Raw genomic sequence first — 13,282 nt, 5'->3', positions numbered from 1 at the left:
CCAGAGGCAGAGTCCGGCACCTGCTCTACCACCACGGTATGTTCGAGTCCTGCTCCACCCTTCCTGCTCTTCCTAGGATGACTCTGGACTGAAATCACTCTGGGATGTTTCACTGCTGCTCCCAGAATATAGCCTCTCAGAGTGAAGGCTGGGGTCGGGAGTAAAGCCCTGAGCTCAGTAACTGTAATAGGATTCCTTTACTGATGTTGCTGCAGGCGAACTGGATCTTTAAAACTGGCCTGGATGAAGCTGGGCCGTGGTGGCACACACCTTTAGTCCCAGCACTTGGGAGGCAGAGACAGGCGAATCTCTGTGAGTTCAAGGCCAGCCTGGTCTACAAAGCTACACAGAGAAACTCTGTCTCGAAAACAAAACTGGTCTGAATGTTCAGCCTCATAGCCCGTTTCCAATCACTTGGATCTATATAGTTGCTCATTCCCTCACTCCCCTTCCTCTCTCAGGTCTTGCTAAGCTGTCCAGGATAGCCTTGTGCTTGCTGTGTATATAGCTCAGGTTGGCCTCAAATACGCTAGTCTCCTGTGTCAGCCTCCCGAGTGCTAGGATTCCACCAAGCCTGGCTTTGCTGTGATTTCCAACATCTCTAAACTTCTGGCACACTACTTGGATTAAGGAGGCTGGCCCTATCTAGACTGAGGGACTTGTCTGTCTACTTCCAGTTACCTATCATGGCACTAAAACACCTACATTGCAAAGAACGTTTTTAAAGGAGGAGAAGAAGCGTCCATGCTTACCTTGCATCTGGAGAGATATTCACCAAAGGCTTGAAAGTTTCTTGTAAGTACAACTCTGCATTTATAGAAGGGAAACACAGTTAGTTACAGATCTGCTGTGCAAATTCTGTTTCACATTACAATATCCTCCAGTTTACAGGCAATAACTAGACAACTGAAACACAAATAAAAGATAATTTACCCCAAACTAAGGTTACCCAGTCAGGGTCATTTTCAGCAGCCTCAACTGTTCAAATACAGGAAAAAACTGGTATTTCCAAAGGTGCTGATAACGCCAGGAAATGGTCTAACAGGGAGCGATGACAGCAGAGGCCACTGGGTCCTATCCAGTCCACACTACTCTTAAGAAATGAAACATTTAAGACTCCTTTAGAGCAGACTTTCTTAAGCTGGGAGCCAGCATCACTTTAAGCAGTGTTGTTCTTCAAATGATCTCATTTTATTTCTCTCAACTGATGCTCTAAACCCAGGGCATGTTGGGAGTCTTGCCAACATATGGACATTTTCATTGTAAAGAAATTAATTGGACTTAATTTGCTTTGCTGAGGTCTGCACACAGAAGGCATCTGAGACCATCCTGATATTATCACACCTTCAAACACACCCGTAGGTATAGATAGATATAAATACACCTAAACCACGGGCAATGGAATGTATACAGCAGAATTTGATGAGAAGTGCCTGTCTTGGTATTGTTAATCATGTGACTGACAGGCCATCTGGATGCTGTGCTGCCTTAACTCATTTAGCTGCCCTGATATAGCCATGCTCAACAAAACACACTCTGGCAAGGTTTCACAACCATGTGAAATGAAAGGGTCTGCAGAGGTTTGGAGAACTCAGTGGAGGCTATGATCTCTCAGCTACCCTGAGATCTGCCCATCCTGTCCAGCACATGACGGAGTAACAAAACCAGACTCCTAACACCCAGCCAAAAAATGTCCTGCAGTTGGTCCCTCCTTTTCTAGCCAGGCTTTTCCGTGAGCATGGGGTCAGCGCTCTTATGCTCTGATCATTCTGGGTCCTCTGACCCATCCCTGCCCACTATGAGTCTTTGAGATGAAAACCTTCCCATAATAGAGCCAGAGTTTAAATACTGGTCCCATTGTAGGCAAAAATAACAAGACTGTAAGGGCATGGCAAACAGAGTCCTTTTATATATACTAGTGTATGTATCTGTGTGTATGCAAACTTGTGTGCGGGCATCAGAGAACACCTGAGGCTCTCCATCATGTTTTTTGAGACAGAGTGTCTCCCTGGCTCAGGCCTTGCTGATTCAATCAGGCTGGCTGGCCAGTGAGTCCCCTGAGATTCACCTGTCATGGTCTGCAGTGCTGGTAAGTGCACACTTCCATGCTTGGCTATTCTGCATGGACTCTGGGGACTGAGCTCAGGGCTTGCACAGCCAGCTCCTTCGTTCTATACTATCTCCCTAGCCCAGGGGCTCCTGCAATGGTTTTCCAGTTATCCGGTCTGAACTTTTCAGGTAGAGTTTCTCTTGTTCTGGTTTCGCTGAACTGGTAAAAGAAGAATTCAGCTTCTTGGAGCAGAAGCTGGGTCTGCACCATACTCAGGCCATGGTGACCAGATATCTGAGGGTGACACTCTTGGTGGCCACATCACTTCATCTCCACAGCTGCAGGCCTGGTGGAGTAAGGCCACACACGTGTGACAACAGGCACAGATAGGAGGGAAGCTTCCTCAGAATGGAACAGTGTTTTAACTGGCAGGTTGTAGTTAAGTGCAGGAAATGGCCTGAGACATCCAAACGTGCTTTTCGCATAGTGTTTTCTCCAGACAGCGAAGAGTTTAAGACTGGCAATGCTTACCCCTCCACGTTTCAATCTTATGTTCCTCTAATTCATAAATCTGTACCTGCAAATTAGAAAAATCCGTATCTACAAGGGTTACCATCCACAGGGGCAAGCAGCTACACTCTTGCTTTTCTGTTTATAATTAGCAAATTAGGGGACACAAGGAGATACCAAGAAAGCTCTAGCCTGCTTATCTGTTAATCTTTCATTGACCTCCTTCTCTCTCTCTCTCTCGGTTTTTCCAGATAAGGTTTCTCTGTATAGCTTTGGAGGCTGTCCTGGAACTCACTCTGTCGACCAGATTGGCCTCAAACTCACAGAGATCCACTTGCCTCTGCATCCTGAGTGCTGGCTTCAACTTTTTATTTAATTAACCACCACAGAGATTTGCCAGAAGGCATCTGCTGTTCCTTATCACATATATAACATAGAATATTTAAAGTCTGGGAAAACTTCCTTCATTTTTCTCTAAGTAGGAAGTTTTTTAATTAAAAATTTTAAATAAGCATAAAAAGTAATAGGTTTCATGGTGGCATTTCTGTTTCTGTACGTATGTCATCTCTTCCCCCCCTTGACTGCTCCCTTTCTTCCCACAAATGGCCCTTCCTCCTGTTTTCATGTCACACATAACCTTTATCTTCTCTTATTCTCCACTCCTACCCCCAAGGCCCCCTCCTCCCCACTTTCCCCTTCCACCCCTCCTCCCCATTCTCCCCTTCCTTTTTTCTTTTTAATTAATTTTTCACATTCCAATTCCAGTTCCCCTCCCTCCTCTCCCCCTCCACCTGCTCCTCAGAGAGGGTAAGGCCTCCCCTCTTCTTCTTCCCTTTTCACAGTCCACTTTCCACCTTCTTGTCCTACATAGAAAGATCTTCCTTCTAGATTTTTCCTCATGAAGAAACTCATTTTTGTATTTTATGTGGGAATTAAAGCCACATGCCACTCAGTGACAGCTTGATCAAATGGTGACTGTCGGAACCCATCAATGTGGCCATCTCAGTCTGAGTAAAACATTTTGTTGTGTTTATACAACGGGGCCAACTGATGGACACTTCTCAGGACATGTTCCCTTGTTAAATAATGCGTACTAGTGGACAACTGACCGCCACCTTAAAAACACACTAACTGGAGAAATGTCTGTCTTTTAGATACCCTAACAGTAGAACTACAGACAACTGTCCTCCCCACCACAGCAAACAAAACCAAGCCAAGTGGTGTCTGGTACAGGGCAGACTGGGTTTCAATTCAAACTGCCCTGCTAGACCATCTGGGCTAGGTGCCAGGGCGTCTGCCATCAACGGCATCCAGAACAGTCTTTTCCCGACTGGGCAGCAAAGAGTCAGAACTGAATTTCTTCAATTGTGATCTGACCTCTTTCCTAGTTTCCTTATAGTGGCTCTAAAACCATGAAGGAGGGGCTAGAGCGGCTCTGTGGTGGAGCCTTGTCCAGCAAGCTCAATGCTTTGGTTTCCCTCCAGAACTGAAAGAAAAATAAATCCCGATGGATGATGAGCAACTTTCAAACTCCACTCAGAACAACCAGCGTGCAAAAAGAAAACCCCACGGCCACTTTATCTCCATGGTGAGGCCCATAGGCTAATCACTAAGAGGATGCTGGTACTGCGGGGCTAGTTGTCCAGAAGCAGGAACTTAACACACACCAGGACTGTAAATCAGAATGGATAATTCTGTAAGCTGAATAAAGCAGTTACTACTCTTTCTTTTTTCCTGGTACCTTCTTCAAACTTCGAATAAATGATGTGAGGCCAAGTTCATTGTTTACTTGGGTTGGAAGTCTTAAACATCCTGGGAAAATCCACCCCATCCTAACCACATACACAGTGAGATCTCTGCTACTTACCATAGGTGATTTATAGTATCTGTGCAGTATGTTTATGAAGTCTGTAATAGTGAGCATTCCTGGAACAAAGAACCACAAGGTAAAAACAAAACTGAGGAACTGCAGTGGTTAAAGCACTTGCCACCTAAGTGTGAGGACAGGAGTCTGGGTCCTCGGTGTGGGGGCCCACTTGCAATTCTAGCCTTCTTAGGCAGAGACAGAACCCCAGAGTAAGCTGGCTTGGGAGAGTAGGCATATTGGCAGCTCTATATTTGATTAGGAGACCCTGCCTCAAAGAATAAAGTGGACAAGTGATGGAGGATGATTCCTGACATCAATCTCAGGCCTTCACATGCATGCAAGCATGTATGAGCACGCTCTCGAGCACACCCACACACACATCCCCACACATGCATGCACATGCACACACATGACCACATGCATGCAAATGTGCATATATACACATAGCACACAGCACATACACATATATGGAAAAAGATAAAAAGACACACAGAAGGAAAGCTTCCAGTGGCAAGTGAATCTGCAGTGTTTACTAGAAATTCTTGCAAACTACAACCCAAAAACCTCAGGCTCATGTGGTGATATTTTGTTTTCTGCTTTTAACAAGTAAGGTTGCCTAAAGATCGGAGTGTGGAGCTAGCCACACTAGTTAGCCAAAGAGGCCAGGCAGCGGTGGCTCACACCGTTAATCTCGGCATTCAGGAGACAGGCAGACAGATCTCTTTGAGTTCAAGGTCACTACACAATAGTGAATCAATCTAAGAGAGAAACAGCTTACACCGTTGATCCCAGCACTAGGGAGGTGGAGACAGGCGTGATATGGCTGGGCAGAGAGAGGAGTATAAGGTGGGAGGAGACAGGAGCTCAGCATTCATAGAGACAGCATTCAGTCTGAGGATTTGGAGGGACAGGTTTGCCACTTTGGTCTGAGCCTTGGTAGAGGTCTCTCTAGTGGCTGGCTCCTTTGCTTTTCTGATCTTCAGCTTTAACCCCAATATCTGTCTCTGGGTTTTTATTATTCGTGCTACATGTATTTCCTACACTAAACTAGAAATGCAAACCAAAGCCTGATGGTCTGTATGGAATCTGAGTGTTTGACAGATGGAGCGAGAACTCACTAGCACTCATAAAATACCACAAAGAACTGTAGCTGCATGCGAATAATTTTAAATGCTGCGGCAGTAGATGCAGAAGTCCCTAAGTGCTATGAAGGTAGGACTTCCGGGGCCCCTGGACTGCTTCCCAAGAAGCACTCTGAACATAACACGTTCAGCAAAGAGCCACCGCTCACTGCAGAACTACTGTGTGCTGGAAACCAGAGCTGTGACGGTGACAAAAAGAAATGTTGGGCGGTGGTCACACACCTTTAACCTCAGTACTCAGGAGGCGGAGGCAGGTGGATCTCTGAGTTCCAGGATAGTCAGAGATACACAGAGAGAAACCCCAACTCAAAAAACAAAATGATGCCACAGAGAAACCCTGTCTTGAAAAACCAAAACCAAAACCAAAACCAACCAACCAACCAACCAACCAACCAACCAACCAACCAACCAACCAAAAACCCAAAAATGACAACAAAAGAACAGTATAGTCTAGAGGGAGAGCAGACTGAAGTAGTTAATTTCAGAGTAATGCTCTAAACACTAGAGTGACAGCATCGCCAGGCTGTCCTGACTGGGGTCAGATGTGAAAGGGTTTACACAGTTGGAAGGCACACACCCTTTCCCTTTCAGTGCTAAGGTCCGGTCTAGGACCCTGGACATCCTAAACAGGACCTGTGACACCGACTGACACCCCTAGCTCTTGGCTATTCCAGTCAAGGTCTTGCTTAGGCTAGAACTTGCAATTCCCCTGCCTCTGGATTCCAAGTGCTGGGATTACAGTAATCCCAGCACATCCAGGGCTTAGCCAGTATTTCTAACAGCTTAATGATTTAGCAGACATTGATTATATTCACGTTCTATGCTTGCTGCCATTTACAGGGTGATGAGTCAGCACACACCCCAGAGTAAGTACCTTGAACTCATCTCATCACTCTGGGGTGATTTTGTTCCCTGAGCTAATAAGGACACAAAACCTCCTTCAAAATGCTCAGACTTGCTAAATGAAAAGAACACCCTCCAAACAAACAAATACTTGAAAAGCAAAAAAAAAAAAAAAAAAAAAAAAAAAAGACTGCAATAAGGTCCCAACATTGTCTTACATTCACTAATGGTCTGGACTGGTTAAGTATGCAAAAACCAGATTGTTCTTCAATTTGGCTGAACCAGCAGGGATGGGGAATAAGGACACTTCCTTCTCAGAAGACAGCCTTCCCCAGCTCTGTTACTCACCTACAAAGCTCTGCTTTTTACTTTCCCACAGAGGCGCTGCACGGACTCCGTTGGCTACTAAGGCAAAGAAGGCCTTTTTAACCTGGAGAGAAACCAGAAACAAAACATCATTTTAAAGTCTACATTTCAGGAGGAAAACACTCAACGAGGGTTTCAACCAAATCTTACCAGTAATTATCGATAGGCTACAGATACCCCGTTTTTCTTTTGTATGTGTGTAGGTGTAGGTGTGCGTGTGCAGAGTGTGGTACATGTGTGGGGGTCAGAAGACAACTTCATGTGTCTGTGTCTGTCGGTCCTTGTCTTCCACCTTGGTTTGGGACAGGCTATCTTCTTTGTCGCTAGCTGCTGCACCAGGCTAGCTGACTGATAGGTTTCCACAGCTCCTCCTGTCCGTATCTCCCATTGACTATAGGAGCAACAGGTGACAGACACACAGTACCAAGGCCAGCTGTTTACATGGGTCCCGGGGATTTGAACTCAGATCCTCACAGTTGTGGCAAATGGTTTGAGCACTGAGCCATCTCCCTAGTCCTCATAAGACTTAAGTACATTTACAGTTTTGTGTCCAGCTGCATTCAGAGCAGTACACTCTGGGCTGCACGAGGCCTGCAGCCTGCAGGTTGGCCACACCTGGTAGGGGTAGTGGGGATTACTTTTTTAAACTGAAAGGCAATTAAGTTCAAATTTTTTTTTGGCTGTCACTAAATATTCTTGTATACACAGGTTTTCCATAATTAAAATCATATAAAACAATTAAATATCAGTTTGATTTCTTCCATGTGTGGTTGATAATTCATCTGAAACAGTTATACTGAATTATTTGAAATAAATGGTCATTATATTAAAATCACAACAAATAGCATGTTTTCCCATGCCCCACAGATGAGAAAGGCACATGGCTATGGCTGCACTCTACAGCACTAGAGACAAACATGGGCTCTGGGGCTGTGACAGTGTAGGTGCTGTTTGGTGTGTTAACACACAGCACTTCGTTCTACTCTAACACACACCCTTAGGGATACTGTAAGGTTTCACACTTAATGTACTAAGAATCAAATGCTCAGGGCTGAAAACAATCCTCTAAACAGCAAGTGCAAACACGGAATACATTCTGTGATCATTAATAATTCAAGAAATGCAAATAAAACATGAACACATTATTCAGAGCTGCTGCGGTGGTGGCGTGGACCCTGGAGTGGCTCCCAAGCGCCTATATGGAGGGAAGCCAGGCCACTGGGACCGATGCCTCTTCTTTCTTTCTTGAGATAAGGTTTCCCTGTGCAGCCTGAGCTGTTGGAACTCGTGCTCCGTCCGCCTCAGGCTCTTCTGGGCTCCAGGTATTCACCGCTCCTGGCCCTTCCCCTTCTCCCGTGCCTTAGCTTCTTACCACCTCGGGTGAACAGGCCTCCTCCTCCACTGCTCACACCACACCGCCACTGTCCCAACCTGAGTGACCATGGGTGGCAACCTGGGGAACTGCAATAACCAAGCTCTTCCCTTTGAAGCTGTTTACCTGGGGTATTGTCTCAGTTAAACTAACTTTTGCTTTTAAATCTCACCTGATATGAGAATTATTTTACTACACTCATTTAGTGTGTGTGTGTGTGTGTGTGTGTGGACAGTTCATGCCACAGTGCTCACGTGGAGGTCAGAGGACAACTGTGGCAGTCAGGTCTCTCTTACCACATGAGTCCTGAGGATTGAACTCTGGTTATTATTGGGCGTGGTGGTGAGCACCTTGCTGGCCCACCAGCACTATTTTAAGTAATGTGTGTGTGCTAGATAGTTTTATGTCAACCTGACACAAGCTAAGAAAAAGTCATCTGAGAGAATAAAACTTAAGTAAGAAAATGCCTCCTGGGCTGGGGAGATGGGTCAGAGGTTAAGAGCACTGGCTGCTCTTCCAGAGGTCCTGAGTTCAATTCCCAGCAACCAGATGGTGGCTCACAACCATCTGTAATGAGATCTGGCGCCCTCTTCTGGCCTGCAGGCATATATGCAGACAGAACACTGTAATAAATAAATATTAAAAAAGGAAAGAACAGGCTGTCTGTAGGCAAGCCTATAGGGAATTTTCTTAATTAGTGATTAATGGGGAGGGTCCAGCCCACTGTGGGTGGAGACATTCATCCCTATACTGGTGGTTCCGGGTTCTAAAGAAAAGCATGCAGAACAAGCCAGTAAACAGCACTTCTTCAGGGACTCTGCATCAGCTCCTGCCTCAGGTTCCTGCTCTGTGTGAGCTCCTGTCCTCCCTGCTTTCAAAAATGGGCTGTTATATGGTACTGTGACAGAAATAAACCCTTCCCCCCAGTTGCTTTTGGTCATGGTGTTCATCACAGCAACAGCAACACTAAGACAGAGTGTACGTACAGCTTACATAGAGAATCACAAAACCACGCCTACTATTTGTACTATAGCTTGTTTCTATTGAATTATTTTTGGGACTGGGATTCTTTGAATCAAAGATGTTCAATGTGGTATTATGTTTGACATTAAAAACTGGAAAAACATTCACCCAGCAGAAAACTATTTTTTTTCTAAAAATTATGTATTTGTGGTTTGCCTGCATGTATGTGTGTGCACTGTGTGTGTGTAGTGGTCTGCCTGCATGTTTGTGTGTGCACTGCATGTGTAGTGGTCTGCTGCATGTACACATGTGCACAGGTCGAAAGGTGTTGGCTCTCTTGGAACTGGAATTGCAGGTGGTTGTGAGCTGCTGTGTGGGTACTGGGACCCGAACCTGGATCCTCTGCAACAGCAGCAAGTGCTCTGAGCCACTGAGCCAGTTGGTGGGGTTTTATATCAATATTCACATATTTTGACCACTTAAAGGCACGAAGCAATTCTTGCTTTCACATGGAGACTCCTCTGATCAATCTGCCTAAAACCCCTGCTCCTAAGTGCTTCAGTTAGAAGCGTCCCCAGGTCCTGAAATTAGCCATGGAAGAGGAAACTGAGTAGCACTAGTTCATGCTTGTTTGTTTTAAAGACAGGGTTTTGTAGTCCTGGCTCGAACTTCTGATCCTCCTGCCTCAACTTGGCAAATGCTGGGATTACAGGCATGCATGATCACACTTGGCTCAGGCACTGTTCTTTTGTGTGTGCGCACATGTGTGAGAGGTTCCATTCATGATGCTGGGGGAGTCCCCTCCTTTTCCTTTCCTGTTCTCTAAGGGCCTCCAACAACCACAGAGGGCCTGGTCATCTCCACCATCTTATGCATCAGGATGTGATGCATCGGGACAGAGATCAGACTCAGTTTTGTTCAGGCATTTTGAGATCTCTAAGTGATCTTTCTCTACTTGTTACCTATGTCACCCTTTCCAGCTCGTGTGATTTTCCCTGACAACGAAAGCAGCACAGGCTGAGGAGGAAGGTCCCACTGTGCCCAGCCACAGCAGGGCACTAGTCTTGAGCAAAGGGCCAGTTCTCCCTTTCCTTCTTGCCTTGAGAAGACTGAGTTCCCTATTTTTCTTGTGCATAGTAATTTTTATCTCAATTAAAGTCATCTGGTGCATCCCTCTTCTTGCTACAGCCTTCTATTTTACTCTGATGATATCTCCCTGTGTGAGTGTGTGTGTCTGTGTATTTAAACACTCCCCCCACCCTTTTAAGATGGGTCTTGCTATGTAGCCCTGGCTGGCCAAGCACTCAGACCAGGCTGAACCAAACTTGCAGCAACTCTCCTGTATCTGTCTCCTGAGTGCTGGGACTATAGGTTTGACCACCACATTCTGGAATCTTGACCTTTCTTTCATGATGGGGGATGTCCTTCTGTATATATGTTTGTCTTATTGGTTGATGAATAAAACACTGATTGGCCAGTAGCCAGGCAGGCAGTATAGGCGGAGCTATCAGACGAGGAGAATTCTGGGGAGAAGAGGCAGAGAGGAGTCACAAGGAGATAGATGCCTTGTAGCTGCCAAAGAAGTAACATGCGGGATTACAGGTAAACCACGGCCTCATGGCAATACATAGTTTAATAGAAATGGGTTCATAATTAAGAGAGAGCTAGCCAGTAAGAAGCCTGATCCACTGGCCAAACAGTTTATAATTATATAAGCCTCTGTGTATTTACTTGGGACTAAAGGTTGCGGGACTTGGAGGGACAGAAACTCCATCTTGTCACTGTATAAGAATCACCTTTCTTTTCTAGAAACCCCATGACAAGCTTTCTTGGGTGAACATGATACAGGCCACTCACTATTCTCAAGGGAATCCCAGTTAGCCTTGTCACCTTCTTGTTAGGGATAGGTTTCACCATGTCCGTTTCCTACAGCAGGAAATAGCTTCCACACAGAATGAACTGTAACATCTTGCTATCTTACATCTGTAGAAACGTGGAAAGAATGTGTGAGAACAGGTCAAAAGCAATCGGACACTCAGTCAGTGGAACACATTGCTACTGGTGGACTCATTTAATGCTTTGCCTGAACAGCGGGAAGAGACTCGAGCTGTTTAGTGGATGCCTGACTAAGTTCAGGGCATGTTAAGCGAGATGCCCTTACTCCTGTAGGACAATGAAGACAGGACCACTGGCTGACCCCACCTCTCCAGGGCAATTTGCATGTTCAACACCCAAGGCAGAGAGCCAGTGTAGGAGCTGCAATTAGAATGATCTGCCTCCACAGCGATCTTTGGTGGCAGCTAACTGGTTAGTATCCCCAGGAATGAAACTAACCCAACTTTCTCAGTTTATTTTAGCTACTTAACAAGAACTCTACAGTGGCCAAAAGCTGGACTGGAGTCATCAAATAATGGGCATCCCGTCCTCCTGCTGGTTGTGGCCAGGGCCAGGGTTGTGGCCACTTTCATACAGAGTTCCCTGCTTGGTGCCCTCCCCATGGGAACTGCAAACAGGGACACAAGGAACTGGACATTGATTCTGACCATAAAATGCCACTCCAGTCCTCCAGTCAGGGTGGGGGCTCTGGATATCAGGTAGCAGGTAGTATGCCAGCTTCAGCTTGGGTCACCTAAAGTACAGTAGGGCTGCCGGCTGTGGCTGTCTCCTCTGTTCCTGAGTGTGTGATCCTAACACCATGCAGAAGCTCTCCAGGGCTTATAGACTTCAGCTGAAAAGGAAGCTTCTGGAATTCCTGGCTACCAGGTTAGCAAATCACACGAGAAGAGCATCCCTGGGGACAAGCAGAGGTTGGTGTTCCTGCGGAAGGACACTACCTGCTACCGCAGGACTGAGTGACTTCCGGAGGCTTCAGTAGACATTTACATGTGCCATGCAAGGTCAGTGCTTAGAAAGCTGCACAATCAGGAAGAAATCCACACCGGAAAAAACCCTGACGCAGCCTTGTCCCCTGTGACAATTCTTCCCATTTGGGAAATCATTCCCAGCTCACTGCTGGGCCTTGACAGTGACTCAACAGCTAACCCATGGGATGACAAAAGACCATGTGGCTTGACCTCAGCATTTCCCCAACCCCGAGCCAGCAGCTGGTGTGCATGGTGGCTCTCTACTGCTTGTTAGCAGGCGCTATCCCACACGATACTTGATTTCCACTTCCTTGGGCCTGAGAGATGAAAGGGGAGGCTTGGAGCCTCCAGTTCATGACAGTATTAAACTTAGGGGGTTTTGTAGGTGGTTGAGTGGGTCTCCCTAGACCCAGGCTGGAGAGCCTTCAGCAAGAAGGTGCTTCCTCCTTAGTTTCAGGATGACACAGGTTTCCAGTTCCACTCTGCTCTTGCTTGTCAGTGATGTCCTCTGGCCTCAGAGCTCTAGTCTCCCTTGCAGTCTCCTTGGAAATGGCTAACTTTGACTTACCAGATCTGTCAGTCTTGGAGTACTGTGGTTATCACACATGCTGTTCTATACCCTTTAGAAACAGAGCAAACATAATTTTTCAACAAACTTCTTCCTTCCTCCTCTCTCCTTTGCTGTGGAATAACCTTTCTGCACACTGTGAAGATGTGTCACTCTGACTGGTTTAATACAAAGCTGAATGGCCAATAACCAGGCAGGATTTCTGGGTGGAGAGGACGCAGGGAAGAAGGTGGAGATGCCAGGAGACACAGAACAAGCAGGATGGGCAGTACAAAGATGAGGTAATAAAGCCACAAGGCAGAAAGGAAATTACTAGAAATGGGTTAAGTTATTAGAGCTGGTTAGAAACAAGTCTAAGCTAAGGCCAAGCTTTCATAATTGATATGTCTCTGTGTCATTTTTTTTTTTTGTGAGCTGGTGGCCCAAAGAAAAGCCTGACTACACGCTTCTTCTCTCAAGTAGCGCAGGCTAGCCTCTGACTTAACATGTAGCTGTGGATGACCTTGAGCCCTTGATCCTTCTGCCAGTATCTCCCAAGTGCTGGGATTACAGGCATGTACCACTCTGACCTGCTCTTTCCTGCTTCTTAATGGTCACATTACGGTATTCTGTGACACGCCTGTTTTAGCAGTCACTCACTCAACAGAGCTCTGGGAAAAGGCATTCAGGCTGCTCTGCCGCTCTGGTGTGTTTATCATTTCTCCCTTTGCCCTAACCAACACCAACACGCTGTGTAT

At 46.1% G+C, this 13,282-nt stretch overlaps 1 protein-coding gene across 5 annotated transcripts in view; it reads right to left on the bottom strand.

Moving 5' to 3' along the window:
* Prkag2 (protein kinase AMP-activated non-catalytic subunit gamma 2) overlaps positions 1 to 13,282 on the bottom strand; it is a 249,890-nt gene that overhangs the window by 11,592 nt on the left and 225,016 nt on the right. For all 5 annotated transcript variants that reach the window (XM_040737111.1, XM_040737112.1, XM_013126117.3 and 2 more), the window contains 4 exons: positions 6,761 to 6,842; positions 4,428 to 4,486; positions 2,582 to 2,627; positions 753 to 807 (listed from right to left, as the gene is read on the bottom strand). In XM_040737111.1, the coding sequence (XP_040593045.1) occupies positions 753 to 807; positions 2,582 to 2,627; positions 4,428 to 4,486; positions 6,761 to 6,842 (242 nt within the window). The remainder of the gene's footprint in view (positions 1 to 752; positions 808 to 2,581; positions 2,628 to 4,427; positions 4,487 to 6,760; positions 6,843 to 13,282) is intronic.

The sequence above is a fragment of the Mesocricetus auratus genome, unplaced genomic scaffold, assembly GCF_017639785.1.
Source record: "Mesocricetus auratus isolate SY011 unplaced genomic scaffold, BCM_Maur_2.0 Super-Scaffold_100676, whole genome shotgun sequence".
NCBI lineage: Eukaryota > Metazoa > Chordata > Mammalia > Rodentia > Cricetidae > Mesocricetus > Mesocricetus auratus.
This window is presented reverse-complemented; position numbering and strand designations above follow the sequence as displayed.